At 40.4% G+C, this 22,132-nt stretch overlaps 2 protein-coding genes across 2 annotated transcripts in view; one reads left to right on the top strand and one right to left on the bottom strand.

Moving 5' to 3' along the window:
• The window catches only part of nt5dc1 (5'-nucleotidase domain containing 1), a 514,716-nt gene that overhangs the window by 217,030 nt on the left and 275,554 nt on the right, over positions 1-22,132 (top strand). The window lies entirely within an intron of this gene.
• LOC125452309 (uncharacterized) overlaps positions 1-22,132 on the bottom strand; it is a 197,863-nt gene that overhangs the window by 50,625 nt on the left and 125,106 nt on the right. The window contains exons 6-7 of the mRNA XM_059645058.1: positions 2,956-3,139; positions 1,482-1,596 (exon numbers count right to left, since the gene is read on the bottom strand). Coding sequence (XP_059501041.1) covers positions 1,482-1,581 — 100 coding nt within the window. The 5' untranslated portion in view covers positions 1,582-1,596; positions 2,956-3,139. The remainder of the gene's footprint in view (positions 1-1,481; positions 1,597-2,955; positions 3,140-22,132) is intronic.

Genomic DNA, 22,132 nt, shown 5'->3' with positions numbered 1-22,132 from the left:
AAATTAAGACAAATCCCAAACAATAAAACCAAGACAACGGAAGGTGAGCACTGATGAAATGGTGAAAACTGGTAATGCACGAGAGCTAAGCTTGAATGAGTAGAAATCTATTCGAGGTTTATAGGATTGGTTACAGAAAGGATGGAGTGAAGCCATGGAGTCAGTTGTGAATAAAGATGAAGATTTTAAAACTGAGGTATTGTGCACTGGGGGAAGGCCAGTTAGCTCAGTTGGCGTATGGCTCGGATGATAGGGTTATTGTCCCCATTCTGCTTGAAGTAACTTTGGGCCTGCATCCTTGCATCTCCACAAAGTTAAATCACAGCATAAACCACAATTTGGAGACCCTTGAATATTGAGGACATTACAAAACTTAACCTTCTCAAATGTAAGTTCTTTTCATAAATACTTTGAATTCAGAAAATATCCAAAAACTTTGCAATAGTTATTTCACCTCCCGTTTCTATTATTATCCAGTTAGTTAGCTGATCCCAGCTCATAACCACATACCCATTTCCCTCCTTTCCATTTCTGGCACTAGATATATGGAAGCCACTGTTGTAGGCTTTTAAAAATGATTTTCACTGGACTTTACGTTGACAGTACTGTTAAAATAATGCTCATGATTCTAATTTATTTTGAATCTTATTGTCTTTTCCAGCTTGTGGTCCAGCAGACATATCGTAAGCAAGAATGAACAGTGTTAGGCATTTGCTTTTCTCATCATCACCCACAAATAACATGACATTTACTGATGGTGACTATTTTGGTAGAAACTGGAGATAATATATGGTTTCTAACGTTTAAGTAAGCCATGATGGTGACAATGCATGTGGAATAACTAATATTCTGTGACTTGCATGGGGAGTGCACATTGTTTATAATGCTCAAGTTGTAAGTCCTTTAAATTGTTTCTCTTATTGGAATCCTGATTTCTCACCGTAATATCACATGGCTTTCAGTATGAAGTTGTGATAGCCAAATATTTAATTTTGTTGACACTCAGCAATGATTTCAGTTAGCTAACACTAATTATGGATTTGATGGAGCCAATGTACCAACATGTTGTGCCAGCAAATGGTTGGCTACAAGTTCATACAGGAGTATCTTAACCTCACCGTGGTTGTCTGAGGAGTTTGTGTAGGATTCCCCTTTGGGAGGGACAGAAAATTGATGAGTACATCAACCTGTACACACTTTAGCATTCCAAAGTGTCTGGAAAAATTAAATGATAGCAGCATGGATTGCTTACTTTAAGGCAGTGTTGTATCATGTGTGTACCTCACATGGAGAATACTGAAAAAAAACAAGGTTGTGTGGGAGGAACACAAATATTAAAATTGGTTGCCTGAGATTTAGATCAGCCTAAAACGAAACCAGCAACAAATGTATGAAGTTCATAGTGAGCTGCCCCATCTTTTCTGTCAACTTGGATCACCACATTTGTTGAAACTCTCAGGAATCTCCTCGTGAACACTTACCAGCTAGGTGACGTGCATTATTATATCTATAATATCCATGTCCATGGGCCAAGGTAACAGACAATAACAACAGAAGTGCCGCACATTCTCTCTCAGCCATGTTTGAAGCTCAGCTCTGTAAAGTATTGACAGAATTTGCTCTGAATAGTGATAGACATATGATCTAACATGATTACATAATGTCTGCTGTCCCACAGAGATTTAAAGGTTAAAAGTAAAGGCAAAAAGTTCACTATCAGCAATAAAAATTAAGAAATTTAATATTAATATTAAAATCTGGAAGAATAAGAACATTTAGTTTTTAAATCTCATTTAATTCTTCACACTGTGATAGTAATAAAAGCAGAAAATCTATAATGCAACAGTAGTCAGGATGCTATGATGCTTAGTTTTTAAAGTACTTTGCAGGCAAAATGACAATTACTGTTTCCTTCCTTGTTAATCTTGATTCAAATTGAAATTCAAACATACCAACATATTTTATGTCCAAGATCTTGGTTCACTGCAGTCTCCCAATAATTTATCCTCTGAAATAGTGGGGTGACTGATGAAGAAGTGTTTTCAAAAACAATACATGTTCCTATTTATATATGAGAAAGCTTACTCATACTACAGTGAATTTGATAGCTCCTCCTTTCAAATGAAACAGCATAATTGGTACTTGCATTTGTCACATTGACAAGTTGTATCAGGTTAGTGGTTTCTTCTGGTTTGAGTTGCCTTTCCTTCTTTGGCATTGCTCTCCAGTTGCAGATGTTTTGAAATGCAAATGTTGAACAGATTTCTGAATTGGATTTCAAAGGGCTGGCATGATTTGTTTGTGGAATTAGAAATCTGTCATAAGCAACAGTGAGCGGTATTCCATATCCACATTACTTGTCTTCTAATTCTGGTTCCAAAATCTCTCAGCAACAAGTACTTGTGCATCAGATAATCATTTAGGTGTCAGTTTTCTCAGACACCTATTTCTAAAATTTGCAGCAGTGACCATCATTTACAAAATGGTCTAAAAGAACAAGGCTAAGAAACTTTAATGAAATGCTGTGTTTGTGTTCTGTTTTTCTTATTGTTGAAGAGTGTTACAAAGTGTAAAACAATGTTGGATGATTTGTGTAAAACATAACAGCTATATGACATACAAATTTTGTATAGATTCACAAATATATTCCTTCAGTAACATTTAAAATAATGAATGACTGATGTCAGTAAATCTTATATAATTAATGAAATAAAACCATTTGGTTACAGTTAGAATAACTTAGATTTGTTCAGATCATAAGAAAAAATGAGTTTTTCTCTAGATTTTAACATTGTTATCATCATTATCTCTTCTGTGATGTGATTATCTTCTGACTATTTTGACTTTTTAAATAACCTATATTGTGCTGATGTTACTGAATTAATCAAGTATTGCAATTAGAAGATTAATACAGTTTAATCTGCTGTGCATTATTGATTTAAATTGATACAGTACCTCAGATCCAGCAACCTCAGGACCTTGTCATGCTTGATTGCTCTTTTTCCCGAATTTTGGATATCTTGAAACTACAAACGTCTAATGTAGTAAAGACCCTCAAACAAATAGTAAATGATTCAGGATCCAGGTTAACCTGAAAGCGGATGCTTCTGTCCAATTTTTCCTTTAATCCAGGACCCTACTGTGTCAGAAACATCAAAGAATCGATGAAGGAACAAGTGTCCGATTGCTCACCCGAGGCACTTCTGCAGATGCCAGTAGGGACTGAGAGGTTGTTCCCTTTGCCCCAGCAGAAACTACTCACCCAAAAATGCTTGGTAAGAACACCCAAGGGGAAAGCCTGAGGAGCAATTCTCTTGAAAGTCAGGAAAAGTGATTCTGCTCCACAGTAGGAATGAAAAATGAAAGCTTTTTTTTGAGTGACCTCATCTGAACACAGTAGGAAGAAGTCTGAAAATAAACCGAGCAGAAGGACAATCAATAATGCAGATATTGATCCTAAAACTGGACAAGCGCTCCATTCAAAAGTGTCCAATTAATGGAAAGTTTCATTTTTAGATGGCTAGTTTGAGGAACTGTACTTTTGCATCAGGTTTTGCAATTTAATCATTTTGAGGTAAAACAAAGAAAATTGAATGATGTGTCATTTAAAATTTAAGGTAAACAATGACATTACAAGTAACTGCTGACAGAAATAGCTTTTATGACAGTGTCAAAGCTCTGGTTCAATCTGAGACAGTGACCAGAGGATAAGGGAATGAAACAAAGGAACAGGACCAAACTGTGCTGTATGTTCAGTTACTTAATGAGATTGTGACGTGTAGCTGAAGTTACTACTTTATTTAATCTTAAATATCTTCATGTTAATTTTAAGATTGTACATCCTTATTCTAGGTGAACACACCAGAAGAAGTACTTGTTCTATTTTGTTTAATCCTTCTATCATTTTAATCATCACCACCAGCACTCCCCTAACCATGGGAGTAATCGAGCCAAATTTGTAAAATCTGTACTGATATAACCCTTTAAGTCATTTCTGATCCTGATGAAATTTTCCCATTCTCGTTCCAAGACCAGTATATTTGTTCTGAGGTGAAGCAATAAAACCTGATTACAGCTTTCTTAATGCAATGACATTTGCCTAATGCTCTGTATAATTGAAGCTTACATTCTAGACCACTTGAAATGAAGATCAGCATTCCATCAACTTTTTTATACTCATGCACTTGATTTCAGTCTTCCCACAATCCCAAAATCCTTCTGATCCTCCCCAGCCCTCAATGTTTCAACTTGAGATGAAAAATATTTGGTTTTGTTTTTCATGGATGGTAAACAGATGACTGTGCTCTTCCTCACATTGAACTCCATCTGCCACTATTTCCTGGACCTCACTGGCAATGGATCCATGCTGAACCAAACTCATTATTACATCTGACCCTGAGATGAGCTTCTGCCCACATGCTTGCATCATCACTAAAATTGCCTATTTCCCCCTGAGTAATATCATCAGACACTGCCTCATCTCAACTAACCTCTTGCTGAAACTTTCATTCAAGCCTTTGCTACCTCCAGACTTGATTATTCCAAGGCACTCGTGGCTGGACTCCCACATTCTGGCCTCTGTAAACTTAAAGTTCAGCCAAGAATGTTGCTAACTGTATCCTGTTATTGCTATCCTTCCATTTCCAAGGGATGATGGACACTCAGTGAACAGTCTATTAGGCTTTTCCATATGGTGACATAGCTCAAGTGAGATGAGTAGTGGAAGTCCAAAGCTTTATCTTAAGGATGCTTACAAATGTGATGTGAAGGCTCTAGACATTGACTGCCACACATGAATCACTAGCTGGTGTAAAGGAAATGGCAGCACCTCCTATTGACTAGCATGCAACAATGCAATGAACAGTGGCTGCTTCAGTTTGGCAACAGACACCATCATCAATAACAGCAACCTGCCATGACACACAACAGCTTCATGTATCGTGTTTGTCATAGAACCAACTTATTAAGATCCCATGGCCTTTTTTTATCTGCGTTTGGTCTCTCCATAGACCCCTGTCAACGTGACATTGACTGCTTTATTTTGTTTACTCCCTTCACTCACTCTAGTCTGTCTTCCTCTGAACTTCCATTCTCTTGGGTCTAGCCCTGATTTTGTTGTCAGCCAGGGTGGAGTGGCGGTCATCTGATGCTTCAACCTGGAAAAGACTGAGTGTCAACTCTCAGACGCTTCCACCTGTTTTCCCCTTGGCCATGACACTATCAATGAGTATCAAGCTGTGATTTCTCAGACAGTCATTGAACTCCTTTCCACTGGAGATCTCCCCTCCACACCTCATTGTCGTCATACACCTTCAGCTTCTACCTCCTTACTAAAATCCAAATACGAAACTGTACTGGTAGACCCATCATGTCAGCCTATTCCTGTCAGACTGAACTTATTTATTCTAATTCCCGATTCTGTATGTTTCTCCTTTGCTCAGTCTTTTCCCACTTTCTTTAGTAAATATTCTGAAACTTATGGCAGTTTCTCAATTTCCAGCTTTCTGACTGTGGCCGCCACCTCCTACATGGATGATGCTAGCTTTTCCACAGGGCTGCTTCTGGCACGACTGCCCTTTCCCTCAACTGAAAATTACCCCACCATAATTGGCGAGGCTCCTAACTATGTACGACCCATCTCTCTCACTTCTGCCCTCACTCAGTCAAATCTTTTCCAGAGTACGATAGGGCTTCTCTTGCCCTCCCATTCTATCCCACCAGTTTCTGCACCCGAAGTATCATCATCTGCCATTTTCGCCTTCTCCAGCACTGGGCTACTACTAAGATATCTTCCTCTCTCCATCATCGCGTTCCAAAGGAATTGTTCATTCCTCGGAATTCTAGTACATTCTTTCCTCGCTCATAACTCTTCCACATTCTCCCATGGCAGCTTCCCATGCAATTACAGAAGGCGTAACATTCACCACCTCCCTCCTCATCACCGAAACCCCAAAATACAAACTTCCAAGTGAGGCAGTGTTTCACTTGTACGTTTTTCAATGTCGTTTTATCCGCTGCTCCTTTACATTGGCAAGACCAAATCCAGATGGGGTGACAACTTTATGGCATTCTTCTGCTCTGTCTGTAGTAATATTCCTTGCCTTCCAGTAACTTGCCATCAAAATAAACTACTTTGCGCTAGCGCTAACACTAACATTTCCATCCTTTTCCTGCTTTACTGTTCCAACAAAGTATTGCAGTCCATCTTCTAGATGGTACACTTTCCACCACTGTTTGTCAGTGGTGTTGAAGTTGGTAGGTGAGCTGCCAGTCAAGCAGAATGTGTGATGCATGATGGTAATGAGCTTCACGAGTGTTATTGGAGCTGCACTCACTCAAGCAAGTGGAGAGTATTCAGTCACATTCCTGATCTGTGCCATGTGTATTGTAGGCAGGCTTTGGAGAGTCAAGAGGTGAGGAACTTACCCCAGAAATTCCTAGCCTCTGATCTTTCGTTGTAACCACAGTACTGATATTGCTTAATTAGTTCAGCTTCTGATCAGTAACCCTGGTATGTCAATAGTAAGAGATTCGGTGATGCTAATGCCATTGAACATCAAGGGTGATGGTAAAGTTCTCCTTTGTAGGACATGTCCATTAGCTGGCAGCTATGCATTTGGGTTATCACTTGGTACTTTTCAGTCTGAGCCTGGATATTGTCCAGGTCTTGTTGCATATGGACACAGACTGTTTCAATATCTAAGCAGCTGCAAATGATGTTGAACATTGAGCAAACATCAGCAAACATCTCCACTTTTGATCTTAGATGAGATGGAAGGAATGATTTTAATGAAATAGCTGAGGTTGTTTGTATGTAGGACACTGTCCTGATAAACTCCTGCATTGATGTCTGGGGACTGAGGTGATTTACCTCTAGTAACCCCAACTATTTTCCTTTGTGCTAGGTATGATTCCCCAACCAATGGAGAGCTTTCCCCTGGTTCCCTTTGACGTTTGTTTTCTTTTCTTAGTCCTGCACTTTGTCAAAGGCAGTCTTAATGTCATGGGCAGTTACTTTAACCTTGCTCCTAAAATTTAGTTCTTTTGCCCATGTTTGGACTAGGCTGTATTGAAATCAGGAGCTAAGTGGCTGTTTTGAAACCCAAACTGAGCTTCAGCAAGAAACTATTCCCAATTCCTCCGCCTCCGCCTCCGCCGCATTTGCTCCCAGGATGAGGCATTCCACTCCCGCATATCCCAGATGTCCACGTTCTTCCAGGACCGCAACTTTCCCCCCCGCAGTGGTCGAGAACACCCTTGACCATGCCTCCCTCATTTCCCGCAACACGTCCCTCACACCAAGCCCCCGCCACAAACGCCCCCAGAGGATCCCCTCATTCTCACATACCATCCCACCAACCTCTGGATACAATGCATCATCCTCTGACACTTCCGCCATCTACAATCCGACCCCACCACCCAAGCCATTTTTCCATCCCCACCCTTGTCTGCCTTCCGGAGAGACACTCTCTCCGCCACTCCCTTGTCCGCTCCACACTCCCCTCCAACCCCACCACACCCAACACCTTCCCCTGCAACCGCAGGAAGTGCTACACTTGCCCCCACACCTCCTCCCTCACCCCCATCCCAGGCCCCAAGATGATTTTCCATATCAAGCAGTGTTCACCTGCACATCTGCCAATGTGGTATATTGTATGCATTGTAACCGGTGTGGCTTCCTCTACATTGGGGAAACCAAGCAGAGGCTTGGGGACCGCTTTGCAGAACACCGCCGCTCGGTTCACAACAAACAACTGCACCTCCCAGTCACAAACCATTTTAACTCCCCCTCCCATTCCTCAGACGACATGTCCATCATGGGCCTCCTGCAGTGCCGCAATGATGCCACCCGAAGGTTGCAGGAACAGCAACTCATATTCCGCTTGGGACCCCTGCAGCCCAATGGTATCAATGTGGACTTCACAAGCTTCAAAATCTCCCCTTCCGCCACCGCATCCCAAAACCAGCCCAGTTCGTCTCCTCCCCCCACTGCACCACACAACCAGCCCAGCTCTTCCCCCCCCCCCACCCACTGCACCACACAACCAGCCCAGTCTGTCTCCGCTTCCCTAACCTTTTCTTCCTCTCACCCATCCCTTCCTCCCAGCTCAAGCCACACCTCCATTTCCTACCGACCACCTCATCCCACCTCCTTGACCTGTCCGTCTTCCCTGGACTGACCTATCCCCTCCCTACCTCCTCACCTATACTCTCCTCTCCACCTATCTTCTCTTCTCTCCATCTATCTTCTCTTCTCTCCATCGTCGGTCCGCCTCCCCCTCTCTCCCTATTTATTCCAGTTCCCTCTCCCCATCCCCCTCTCTGATGAAGGGTCTAGGCCCGAAACGTCAGCTTTTGTGCTCCTGAGATGCTGCTTGGCCTGCTGTGTTCATCCAGCTCCACACTTTGTTATTCAGCAAGAAACTTATTCTTTTACAAGTGAGAACAGGCCCCAGGAGGTTTGAAGAGGTGTTTATGGGCAGTCTGCCACTGGTGTGGGGAGGAGAAAAGGGCTGCAAGAATGGTGACAGGAGAAATACACTTCAAGCGATATGGGAGTATCGGTTGAGAACGAGGTTACATGGATGTGGGCGAGTGAAGGTGTAAATGAGGCATTACAGTATTAGAACTGTGAATAAATAAATATCTAACTAACTGGGAACCTGAAAAACTTGAAATCTCATGGTCATGAATTCCTTGCAAATGAATGTGTAACCTCTAGCTTAAGGTTGCATAAATTCTGAAGTATATGGACAACAGATGTATTAGTGCAATTGTAATGAACTCTTTAAAATTAAATATATCTGAGGTTGGGACTTGAGATGGAGTAATTATTACAGTTACTGCTTGGTTGAAATTTTCAATCTTTGATCCTGTGCAGGAGAAGCAAATTCACTGCGGCCTCACCAATTTGGAGATGATGTGTTTAGGGCTATGGTTTTCATGTGTGGAGAAGCATATAATAGTTCCTTCGAACATAACTCGTTAGCTATATCATGTACAAGTATTTGTGGTTTCTAGGAAATTAAATGCTTTCCTTGTGTGTTGTGGCTTTATAAGTTTTTTGAAGGTTTGATCATTATTGAGGGTATTAATGATTTTTCTCATCCTTTTTATATATTAGTCCAAATGCTACTCCTGTCAGTACAAATATGGAAGGTACTGTTACTTTATTGCTTTACCTAATAAATCAATGAGTGAGAATGAAAAATAAGACCCTGAAAATCAAAAAGGAGTCCTTGAGAAAATCTCAAATTGAGTCCTTGAAAAAAAATTCTGGGCCAATTCTTGACCATCTTCAGTTGTAATTATTCAGTCATCAGTGACCATACCTTCATCTATAAGATCTTACGATCTAGAATTCCCTATTGAAACTCCCCCACCTTTGATTTCCTCATTTAAGTTGCTTCTTAAGACCTCTGACCAAACATTTGGTCATCTACCCTATTATGAGATCATAAGATGTTTAGAAAAGAAGCAGGCCATTCAGTCCAAAGAGTCTGCTCTGCCATTCAGTGAGATCACAACTAATTTGATTATCCTCAACTCCACTTTCCTGTTTATTCCTCATAACCCTTAATTCACTTACTAATTAAAAACCTATCTCACACTTGAATATAGTTAATGTCACAGCCCTCAGCAGTAAAAGGTTCCCCCCTCCGAGAAAATAAATAACTCCGCATCTATGTCAAAACTGTTTGGCCACTTACTCCGAGATCGTGTCCTCTGGTCCTAGACTCTAAAACAAGAGAAGACTACATTTCCACATCTACTCCACAATGCATATTATATGTTTCAATCGGATTGTCTGTCATTTTTCTATGTAGGCCCAATCTACTCAACCTCTCCTCATAAGACAGTCCCTTCATACCTAGGATTAACCTTCAGTGAACCTTCGCTGGACTGCCTCTAATGCCAGTACATTTTTCCTTAGATAAGGAGAGAAAACCAAATCATTGTATTCTAGCTATGGTCTTGAACAGTGCCTTGCATATCTCTTGACGTGACACATTGTTAAATGCTGCTTTAACGTAAAGGATGACTTGTAAGTGTGGGGCTCTGCCTGTGCATAAAATCCAGCCTAAACCATGGAAAAGCCCAAGTGTACAGATAACAAGGGCACAGTTCAGGATTACTGCAGCAGAGTAAAAGGTTTACTAACGATAATGCTAAGCACATTGTAGGTGGACAGTGGTTGTGCAGATCGACAGCTGCAGAAGATTGGTGACTAATGATCGGTCAAAGACAGAAGTTTGCACATTTGAAAGTACAATTATAAATGACTTTGCAAAAGACACACGTGGGAATGGATGTTGGAATGGAATAAGGATTTGTGGGTGTTGAGGGATGATCATGGAATAATTAAATGGTTCATCTCACAGCATGAAAGTTATACATGTTCAGTTCTTGTTCTTTGGGAATCGGTGGATATGCTGTCAAGGAGCCTAAGTTCGAATGTCCCGACAGTGCAGGGTGAAGGGCAGATGTCTCGGTAAAAACCAGGGAATAAATTTTTAGGTTTGGTGCGGGAGTGACAGTGAGAGGAACTATTAGAGAATAAGTATTCTAGAAGATAGTCTTGTGCCTTGTAACCAGTGGGATTAAAGATGTATGCGAGAGTTGAAGGTACCATAGGAATACAGGGAGAGACGAGGTATATTTGACGATATGGAACTGGTTGTCATCATGTTGTCTCAAATGGGACCAGTGTTGGGAAGGATAGTCAGGTATGAATAAGTTTCCGATAGGAGAATGTTAGACACCTGGAAACTGGGTGGGAACAGATATTGGTCTAGACTCAAAGGTAGACTCAGCCACGTGTAATGGTATTCTGATAGTTTTTAAAAATATTTGTCGTGTTAATCAGAGTAATTTATAGTTGAAACAGCTTTAATAATTTTTAGAAAATTCTTGGAACATCTTCAGGGCTGTGAAGGCGATACTTTTTATTAAGTCACTGAGACTGTATGGCGCAATGTTTTTGAACATCTGCTATTCTTCACATGGTATTCCCACACTGCTGTTAAGGAGAGAATTCTACGGGTTTGACACTCTGAAAATAATCTTGAATAATGGTAGAAATATTTATCTGTGACACACAGGATAAGTAATTAACTTATTCAAAAACAGAGCCAAAAAGACAGTGATCAAGCTTTTTCAAAAATAGATTAGAAGAAACATAATGTAACTGGAGGGGGCTGGTACCTGGAAATAAAATTTAGTGCTTTTCTTATAAAAGAAAAAAATAAAGTAGATTTTGGGGTAGTCTCAGTGGTACCTTGTAACCAATCAGATTTTCTTGGGGATCTTGTGGGTTTGGCTTGCAGTGGTGGACTGGAAGGCTTGGCAACTGCTGTGTTGGAACAGGGTAGATGCCAGTGTGGAACAGACGCCAAGCCTTGCCCGCTGGAAAACCCTAGGGACCATATATCTGAGTACATTTAGCCCAGGATCTACTCGCTGTTAAAATTAATGGTCAGAAAATCATGAACCGTGCACATCTCATGTTCCAACATGCACTGCCAGCATACAGGTTACTTCATTGAAAGACAACTGTGAAATTCTAGGGCTGGAAACCTTGTTCTTTCATGGATGGGGCCAAAGTTTTAATCATTGACCAGAAGATTGATAATTTCAATCGGATTTTCTTAGTTTTTGTCTCAAAAAACTGATGAATGCAGTCTGTGCAGCCTGCCTCAGAGCAACGTTCATTACTGAATAGGTTGCCATTCAATAAACAAAGTATGCTGGCAATGCATGTTGACAGAATGCATTCAAATTTAAGATCTGCGTTCTCTTTGAGTCTTCCACAGCAATGTGAGTTCATTGTATTATGCCATTTATCCCGTACACTGCCATGCCTGCAGTTAATTCCCACTTCCAGCAGAATGTGATGCTGAATTACATGTAGACACCTTGACCCATGTTCTTGAATCTGGACTAGTGGCTGTTGTTGAAATTTTCTTTCCTAATAGAGCATGTAAGGTACATTCTCTTTGTTCTGTGAACCTCCTCACTATATTATCCCCATGTGCCATCTTCATTAATGAGTCAATCAAAATGATTTGTCAAGTAAAGTTGGACTCTTGGCTGCGTAAAGCTAAAAATAATAGTGAAAATGTTATGTTTTAAATATGATCTTCCCATTGTTGAGAGTCTAAAATAAGTGAACTGCCAAAATGTAAACTGAATATAGAATAAGCTAATATAGCACAGTGAGCTGTCTTTTGAACATTGCTGCAGATTTGAAAAGAGAGTTACAAACATCCGCTTGTTGTTCAGCTTGTTAGTGGTTTCTGAAACTGCTGGTTCATGGCATACGGTATTTTGTTTTCCGAGTGTGAACATAAATGATCACTATGCAGTGGGGAGTAATTCTAAGGCACATTTGCATGTAATTGTACTTAGATTAATGTTTTATTTGTTGTGCTTTACCAGTTAGCTAGAGTTAAAGCCATAATATTTCTGGAACAAAAACAAAGTTGCTGGAAAAGCTCAGCAGGTTTGAGTTGCTTTTCCAGCAACTTTGTTTTTGTTCTTGACTTAAAGCACCCACAGTTCTTTCAGTTTTTAATAGTGTTTCCAGAGTTGTCGCAAAAGTGAAAGATTTTAACAAGTACACAGAATTTCCGAATTTACCTGTCCTTTTGGACCCAGGTTGACTGAAAGCACTGCTCCAGTTTCTGTACTTAACAAGAATCATGATTTATTACAGAACCACAATTGTTGATAGTGCAGAAGGAAGTTATTTGGCCTATTGTGCAAGCAGTGGTCCAGTGTTAATCTCCTACCTTTACTCCATATCCTTGCACACCATTTCTATCCAAATAACCATTCAAATGCCCTCTTAAATGCCTCAATTGAACTCCCACCACATTTTTTGGATACTGAATTCTGTACCTTACTGTGTGAAAGCCTTTTCTCACAACACCCTTGTTTCATTTGCACATCACTTTCATTTTATTCCCCCTTGTTCTTGTTTCTTTTACAAACGGGACCAGCTTCTCTCTATGTACCTTGTCTAGCTGCTCATGATTTGAAAACCTTGATCAAATCTCCTATCATCATTCTTCTCTCCAAGGAGAACAGTCTCAACTACTTCAATTTATTTTTCTAACTGAAGTTTCTCATTTGTAGAAACATTTATGTAAATTGCTTCTGCATTCTTTCCAACATATTCAGAACTTAACAATAATTTTGTACCAACAACTGCATACTGTACTCGAGCTGTGGTCGAACAAGTGTCTTATACAATTTCGATGTCACCTTCCTGCACTTGGACTCTATAAATAAATAGATCTAACTACAAGTACACAGCTGTTAACTGGTGAAATAAAATTGATGGTTAAAACTCTAATCACCTTAGAAATTTTCCTTTATGTATGTACACACATACAACTTCTCTTCCAGATACTTGCACTTGCACACAGAAGGAAGAGATTGGCTGTTTCAAACTTATGAAGTCTCTGGCTTACTGGTTTAGAGCCTCAACTTGAAGCAACTGCTGACAGAAAAATAAACTGGCTTTTTTAAGCCTCAAGATCTTTTTTGTTGGGAAAAGACACAGCTTCTAACCCTGTGGAAATCGGATTGTTTTTAACTGTCGTGTTCACGGTGCCAAGATGTTCATCTACCTAGGAGCCAATCACATAGTTGTTGGTTGTCATCAATAGCTGGTCACTAGTCCATAGATCAATCAGCAATTTGTTGCTGGCTGAAACTCTATTTGAGCACATACCCATCTCTAGCTCATCTGTAACCAGACCTCCACTACTGCTTAAACTTGCAGCTGTGTAAATAGCACTTACAATGAGTATCAGGTAACTTTTTAAAAAGTCCAGTAATCCTTCAACATTCCTCAGTTTTTCAAACAGCCTTTTCCCATTCCTGTCCATATTCAAAAGTATAGAAAAATAAGAAAAACACAGCCTTTACATATTTGTATTTCTATATTTCCATAAAGATCACTTTGAAAATGAATACTACATTTTCACTTGACATTTTGTCACATTAGTTGTCAGTCATTTTGTCAGCTGTGACAAATTAGTTATTTTTAGTTACTTGGACTAGTACAGCACCGGAGCAGGCTGTTCAACCCACAGTGTTATATTGGAAATGATGCCAACTGAAACTAATCCCTTCTGCCTGCTGTTGGTCAGTTTCCTTCCATTGCATACATATGTGCTTATCTAAAAGTCTGTTAAATGCCCTTATTGTCTCTACATCAACCACTACCCCTGGCAGTGCATTCCAGACTCCTACCACGCTGTGTAAAAAAAAACTTGCCCCTCACATCTCCTTTGAACTTTGCCCTCTCACCTTAAACTCATGCTCCCTCGTATTAGACATTTCGACTGGGAAAGAGATTCTGACCATCAACCACACTCCATGGAAAACAACCTGAATTTTTCTAGCCTCTCCTCAACTCATACCCCCGAATCCAGGCAGCATCCTGATAAACCTCTTTTGCCCCCGTTTCAAAGCCACCTCATCCTTCTGTAATGTGGCGACCAGAATTGAAAGCAACACTCTAAGTGTGACCCAGCCAAAGTCTTATAAAACTACAACATAATATCCTGACTGTTGTACTCAGTTCCCTGACCAATAAAAGCAAGTATGCCATACGCCTTCTCTACCACCCTATCTACTTGCGTGGCTACATTCATGGGTGTTATGGACTTGAGACCCAAGATCCTTCTGTACATCAGTGCTGTTCAGTGTCCTGCCATTAACTGTATACTTTTCCTTAACTTTTGATCTCCAAAAGAGCAGCACCTCACACTTAGCTGGATTAAACTCTATCTGCCATTTCTCTGCCCATACCTGCAACTGATCTGTATCCTGCTGGTTCCTTTGACAACTTTTTATACTATCCACAGCTCCACCAATCTTTGTAGTGCCTGTAAACTTACTAACCCACCCATGTACATTTTCATCTAAGCCATTCATATATTTCACGAACGGCAGTGGTCCCAGTATGGAATTCTATGGAACCCCACTCGTCATGGACCTTCAGCCCGAAAAAAACCATTCCACCACTACCCTCTGCCTTCAATCAAGTTAGTGACATGTGACCTGCCTGCACAAAGTCTTGCTGACTGTTCCTAATTAGGTCATGCTTTTCCAAATAGCATAAATCCTATCTCTGAGAATTCGCTTCAGTAATTTCCCAACACCCACGTGAAACTGACCAGTCTGTAGTTTCCTGGATTATCCCGACTTCCCTTCTTGAACAAAGGAACAGCATTAGCTGCTCGCCAGTCCTCTGGGACCTCTCCAGTGGCTGGTGAGGATGCAGAGATCTTGGTCAAGCCACCAACAATCTCTTCTTTTGCCTCTCAATTAACCTGGGGTAGGTAGCATCGTGGCCTGGAGACTTATCCATCTTAATGCTCTTCAAGAGATCCAACACCACTTTTTTCTTGATCTCTGTAATGCTCTAGCATATTAGCACACACCACACAAATCTCATTATCCTTCAGATCTTCCTCCTGTTTGATAACCGGTGCGAAATACTGTTTGGGATCTGTTGAACTTCCAACAATACATCGTACAATATTTGCTGAGTGAAGGAAGGAGTTAGTTAACCAGCCCTGCCATGATTTATGTAAGTGGTGTGTGTTCTGACTCAACTTCCTTGTAGAATTTTACAAAATTGGCACTTGGAGCCAAGATCTGAAATTTGCCAAATTACCATGCTGTCATTTAGCATTGTCTGTTATTCCATACTGTGTATAACCTTGCAAACCCAATATATTAGGATAAGGTATTACATTTATGAGGTTACTTTTGGTCTCCGTGTAAGTGCCATAGAGATTGAATCAGTGTCATGCTTCATGCAGTGAATTCTGCAGATATTCTGACCAACATTGTTCTCTCAACCAGCGTCAACAGAAAAAAGGTTCGTTGGTCGGTAAACTTAGTACCATTTGTTGTATATTCCTGCAAGCAAAATAAACAAATGGAAGTCATAGAATTTAGATTACTTGTGAAGCATTTAAAGACTGCTATGAGATACAAAATAAGTAAATACAGCACAAGTACAAACCTTTCTTTGCCTATGCAATCACACACAAGATTTCCAGAATGCTGCTGATTTGTTGATATTCAACGAAGAGTTACAAATAAAATATTTGTACACAGATTTATAACAATATTTGGAAAAGAAGAGATCCTTTTCATTGATTATGCTTCACATAAACTCCGATACAGCTGGTTCTGGATCTGCAAAGTTATGATCTCCCAACTGTTCTGTTGTATTGACTGAGGTAGTTACTACGTTACCTTTTTATACCTCTGCTGAACTTTGCAAGTAGTTATGCCCCCTCCCACATAAATGCAATCATTACCAAAGGTCATCCAGACTACTAGAGCTTCTGCTAATCTTACAGCAATGTATGCATATACCAGTAATGTATAATTTTGGATGCCTCTGCTCCTTTTTAAATATTTGAATACACTATAGAAATAATGAATATTCCAAATTTAATCTTTGTAAATCCTTGATACATTAAAATATTAGAAATCTCATATTTAATTTCTTAATATATGCTTCAGAAGGGCTGAAGTTCCAATTATCAAGTTAAATGGCATTTACTTTTCATCATTTTATTCACTCAGCCATTCACGGATTTAGACTGAAATCAAAATTCAGTTTGAATTCTGTTTGGTCAGAATTTACTACTACTTGTATGTAGGGCCAGAAAAATATGCCTGAGTAAGATATAATCTGAGTGTAAGTAGTGAATAAGATTTACATGGCAATTCTGTGCACAGGGCCAAGAGGTACTTTAGTAAGGTTTATTGCCACAAGTAAATTGTGAAAAGTAAGTTTGATTTATCAATACTACTAAACTTTATCATTAGTTGCAAGATTTGTTAAGTTGATACCAAGAAAGCAAGTTTAAAATAAGTGAACCGAGGTTAAATAAAACTGACATGTGAATTGAAGTTACAGTTTGACAGGGCAGTTTGACCACGTAGAATGCCAGCCCAAGAGGATGTGGGAAGTGTCAGACACTCCCAGTGACCGAGATGACCATCAAGCAAGATCAGATTAGCGAATAATGTTTAAAAGCAGAATTAAAAGCACTCTGTCTGAATACATGTGACATTTCAAAAATGTCCCAAGATTTATGTGCATAAGTTGAGACATTCCATTCCAGGATGTAGCCTCAGGTTGACCAAGATTGGGAACTGAATACTCAAAGAAATTTGGCATTTTTGAGGGATGGGGAGAAAGGAGAATGTTGTTAGCTAACACTCTTACACCACCATCAAGTTAGTAAGAGTGAATTTGTGATCTAAGTGTCAAGATGAAGAACCAGTTGTGTGAGGGTATGAAACAGCAAGGGGCAGAAAACACCTTTGACAATTGTTTATAGGTGGCCAAACTGCTAGTACCAATGTTCAACATGCTATAAATCTGAAAATTAGAGATGCATGTACTGTAGGCAACACACTTCAATGGATGAATTCAATTTCCATATAGTCCTGGTCAACCAAATCAGCCCTATTACTGTGGAGAATGAATTTTTGGTGTTTACAACATGGATTTCAGAATATAGTATGTTGAGGTAACTAAAGATTGGACAATTATGAATTTAATGTTGTGTCATAAGAAAGGATTCATGAATAATCTTACTGTAAAGGAACATTTGGGAAGTAGTGTGTAAGAAATTATTGAATTTCACTTCAGGTTTCAAAGCAACACAGTTCATTCTGAAACAAAGGTCTTAAGTCTGAAGAAAAAGTATCAAGATATGGGTAGTGGATTGTGGGAATGTGTTAAAACATTTGATGGTAGACATGCAATAGCTAGTACTTAGAAATACTTAGATGGCTTAAAATGGGTATGCATTCTTCCAAGGCGCATACACCCAAAGGGAAAGGTGAATCAACTGTGGTTAACAAGATAAGTTAAAGATTACATTAGATCAAATATAGAAATTGGAATAATAGTCAGCCATTCACCCATTAAACGCTGAATCCTCTATCTCAACAGCATACTCCTGCTCCCTTCCAATATGCTTTACACCCTGACCTTCCAGCAATCTGCCCTCTTCTTTGTCAAATATATTCAGTGACTTCGCCTACGTTACTTTCTGTAATGGAGAATTCCACAGGTTCACCACCCTCTGAGTAAATTTCTCCTCGTTTTAGGCCAAGGTGGCCTGCCATGGATCCTCAAATTGTGATCCTCGTTCTGGGTGCTGCTTCCCCTCCGCGGCCAGATGAAATGTCGTCCCTGTATCCAGTCTGTTTTTTTAAATTAGATTCCTTCTCATTCATCTAAACTATTGTAAATACAGGCCCAGGCAACCCAGCCTTTCCTCCTATGACAAATCTGCTGATATCAGTCTGATGAATCTTTACTGCATTTACTTCCTTAGCAAATGTAGTTTTTTCTTAGGTATTGGGATCAAAACTGCTCTTAATATGCCAGGTGTATTTCCAAGTGGGTTAATAAGGATGGCAGAGAAAATGACGTGCCTAGAGATTGCACACGATGTTGTGCACTAAAATCAATTTAGAAAGATAAAAGAGATTACAAATGCAAACTGCTGAAGAATTTAAGGGCAGAATGTAAAAGCTGCTTTAGTATGAAGAAAGAAAAGGATTAGCTATGACGAATCTGGGCCAATTTTTGGTGCAGAGCTGGGAAATGGGAAATGTAAGGGAAACCAGCGAAATAATGAGGAAACTACCTTTAAATGCCCCAAAACACTCAAGAATTTAGACCCCAAGAACTACGCTCACTACCATCTTCTCCAGGGCAGTAAGGGTTAGGCAATAAATATTGAGCTAGCCAATGATGATCCATCTATATTAAAAAAAACATATTGGTGGAAGATATGGAAACCATCCCAGAAATCCTAGGTAATCATAGACCTTGTGAAACTGAGCAGCTAAAAGAAACTAGCATTAATAAAGAAGTAATACTTCAAAAATTAACTAGTTTGAAATTTGATAAATCCTCTGGATCAGATGAGCATGATCCCAAAATGTTGAATGGAGTGGCTACTGGATGCACTGGTGGTTATCTTTCAGAATCCGTAGGATTCCAAAGCAGTTCCTGTGGATTGGTAGACAGCGAACATAACTGTACTTCTTCGAAATGAAGAAAGAATGGAGAACTACAGACCTGTTAGTTTGATGCCGATAGTCAAGAAATACTAGAAATGATTGTGAATAATAAGATATTTGGCCTTTGAGAAAAAGAGTGGTAATAATCAGCAGAATCAACATGGATTAATGAAAAGGAAATTGTGTTGTACAAATTTGACTTTTCTGAAGATATTTCTTGTAGCATTGATAAAGGGAATCAGTGAATGTGTTGTTTTTAGATATTCTGAAATCGTTTGTTAAGATTCCACACAGGAGATTGGTAAATAAAATTAGAACACATGTTGTGGAAACTGTACCAGTATAGATTGAGGATTGGTTAACAGACAGAAAGTTGAGAGTAGGAATAAATGGGTCATTCTCAGAATGGCAAGCTATTACTAGTGGGGTGCCACAAGGACCAGCACCAGGTCCATTGTTGTTCAAATTCTATAGGAATAATTTTGTTGTGGGGACCAATTGTATTATTTCCAAATTGGAAGCCCTTGCAGCACAACAGTTGTGTCCCTTCCTTTGAGCCAGGAGATTTGGCTTCAAGTGCCTCCTGATTCAGCGGTATGTCATGGCGGAACAGAATAGTTTGATTAACAACATTTATTACTTCTAAATTTGCTGACGGCACTGAACCAGGAATGCAAGTGGTGAGAAGATTGCGAAGAAGGCTGGGCTGGAAAATGAAAAGTAATGTGAATAAGAATGAAGTTATTCATTTAGGTAGAAAAAAAATTCTTAACTGATGACAGATTCCCGCAACACATCCCTCACACCCCGCTCCCACCACAACCGCCCTAAGAGGATCCCCCTCGTTCTCACACACCACCCTACCAACCTCCGGATACAACGCATCATCCTCCGACACTTTCGCCATTTACAATCCGACCCCACCACCCAAGACATTTTTCCATCCCCACCCCTGTCTGCTTTCCGGAGAGACCACTCTCTCCGTGACTCCCTTGTTCGCTCCACACTGCCCTCCAACCCCACCACACCCGGCACCTTCCCCTGCAACCGCAGGAAATGCTACACTTGCCCCCACACCACCTCCCTCACCCCTATCCCAGGCCCCAAGATGACATTCCACATTAAGCAGAGGTTCACCTGCACATCTGCCAATGTGGTATACTGCATCCACTGTACCCGGTGCGGCTTCCTCTACATTGGGGAAACCAAGCGGAGGCTTGGAGACCGCTTTGCAGAACACCTCCGCTCAGTTTACAACAAACAACTGCACCTCCCAGTCGCAAACCATTTCCACTCCCCCTCCCATTCTCTAGATGACATGTCCATCATGGGCCTCCTGCACTGCCACAATGATGCCACCCGAAGGTTGCAGGAACAGCAATTCATATTCCGCCTGGGAACCCTGCAGCCTAATGGTATCAATGTGGGCTTCACCAGTTTCAAAATCTCCCCTTCCCCTACTGCATCCCTAAACCAGCCCAGTTCGTCCCCTCCCCCCACTGCACCACACAACCAGCCCAGCTCTTCCCCCCACCCACTGCATCCCAAAACCAGTCCAACCTGTCTCTGCCTCCCTAACCGGTTCTTCCTCTCACCCATCCCTTCCTCCCACCCCAAGCCGCACCCCCATCTACCTACTAACCTCATCCCACCTCCTTGACCTGTCCGTCTTCCCTGGACTGACCTATCCCCTCCCTACCTCCCCACCTATACTCTCTCCACCTATCTTCTTTACTCTCCATCTTCGGTCCGCCTCCCCCTCTCTCCCTATTTATTCCAGTTCCCTCTCCCCATCCCCCTCTCTGATGAAGGGTCCAGGCCCGAAACGTCAGCTTTTGTGCTCCTGAGATGCTGCTTGGCCTGCTGTGTTCATCCAGCCTCACATTTTATTATCTTGGAATTCTCCAGCATCTGCAGTTCCCATTATCACAGATTGCGCAGTGTTGGTTTACAGAAGCACGTCGGTGTTCTTGTTCATGAGCCTCTAGGAGTTAGCTTGTAGGCTCAGCAGGTGGTTAGAAAGGCAAATGATATGTTGGTCTTCATTACAAAATGAAGAGAATGTAGAGGTTATGATGTTGCTGTTGTACAAAATGTTGGTGACACCTTACTTGAAGTATTATGTGTAGTTTTGGTCAGTTTATCTATAAGAGAGATCTATTTGCCATAGCAAGAGTGCAATGGAGGTTCTCCAGATTAATCCCTGGATTGATAGGATTGTTTTACGAAGAGTAATAGAGGTCACTGGATTTATGTTGCCTAGAGTTTTGAAGGAGGGCTGACATACTGGAAACTTACAAAATTTACGACTAACGCACCTGTTTTTCTGTCATAGCTTTTTGACATTTTGTGATTAAATCTATGCATTTCCCTGATGAACTACTAGAAAACTGCAGAAAAACAAAGTTGAGTTTGCAAAATTTGTAGTTATCACAATCACATTTTCCGCCAGCAAGATGGATTTAACTTTTGTTAAGTATTCTCTTCCTAGATATTAACCACAATATGTTAAGAATGCAGATTTATTATACTCTTGTCTATTGAATAATGTTGCTGTAAATATTTCCTTCCATTGAACTGTCGGTATTTCCCTCCATGCAAGAAGTACATTAAAAAAAACTAATTGGCGGATGAAGTCCTCACAGATATAATAGTAATTGGAAAAGAAAATACACAAATGTTTCCAAACTATGAATGTAATAACAAAAATCTGTTAATCTATAGAATGTATTGGTATTTTGGCCATTTCCTCGACCTGCCTGCATGGTTCGTGTTCCAAAGACAATTTTCAAAACAATGTTAAGACCTAAAGACATGGCCTTGTGGAATATTAGTCACCAGTGCCAGACGTGCTGTAAAATCTATTGGTATGTAAGCAATCATCTTGTTCACAAATGTTAAAGGTGACTGACCAATTAATTTAGTAATTGCAGCAAATTGCAGTTTCAGAGCACTTTTAACATAGTAACAGCATTTCAGAAAAAAGGGTCTGGACTCGACACGTCAGCTTTCCTGCTCCTCTGATGCTGCTTGGCCTGCTGTGTTC

The sequence above is a fragment of the Stegostoma tigrinum genome, chromosome 4, assembly GCF_030684315.1.
Source record: "Stegostoma tigrinum isolate sSteTig4 chromosome 4, sSteTig4.hap1, whole genome shotgun sequence".
NCBI lineage: Eukaryota > Metazoa > Chordata > Chondrichthyes > Orectolobiformes > Stegostomatidae > Stegostoma > Stegostoma tigrinum.
Note: the sequence above shows the minus strand (reverse complement) of the source record. Positions and strands in the feature narration are given on the sequence as shown.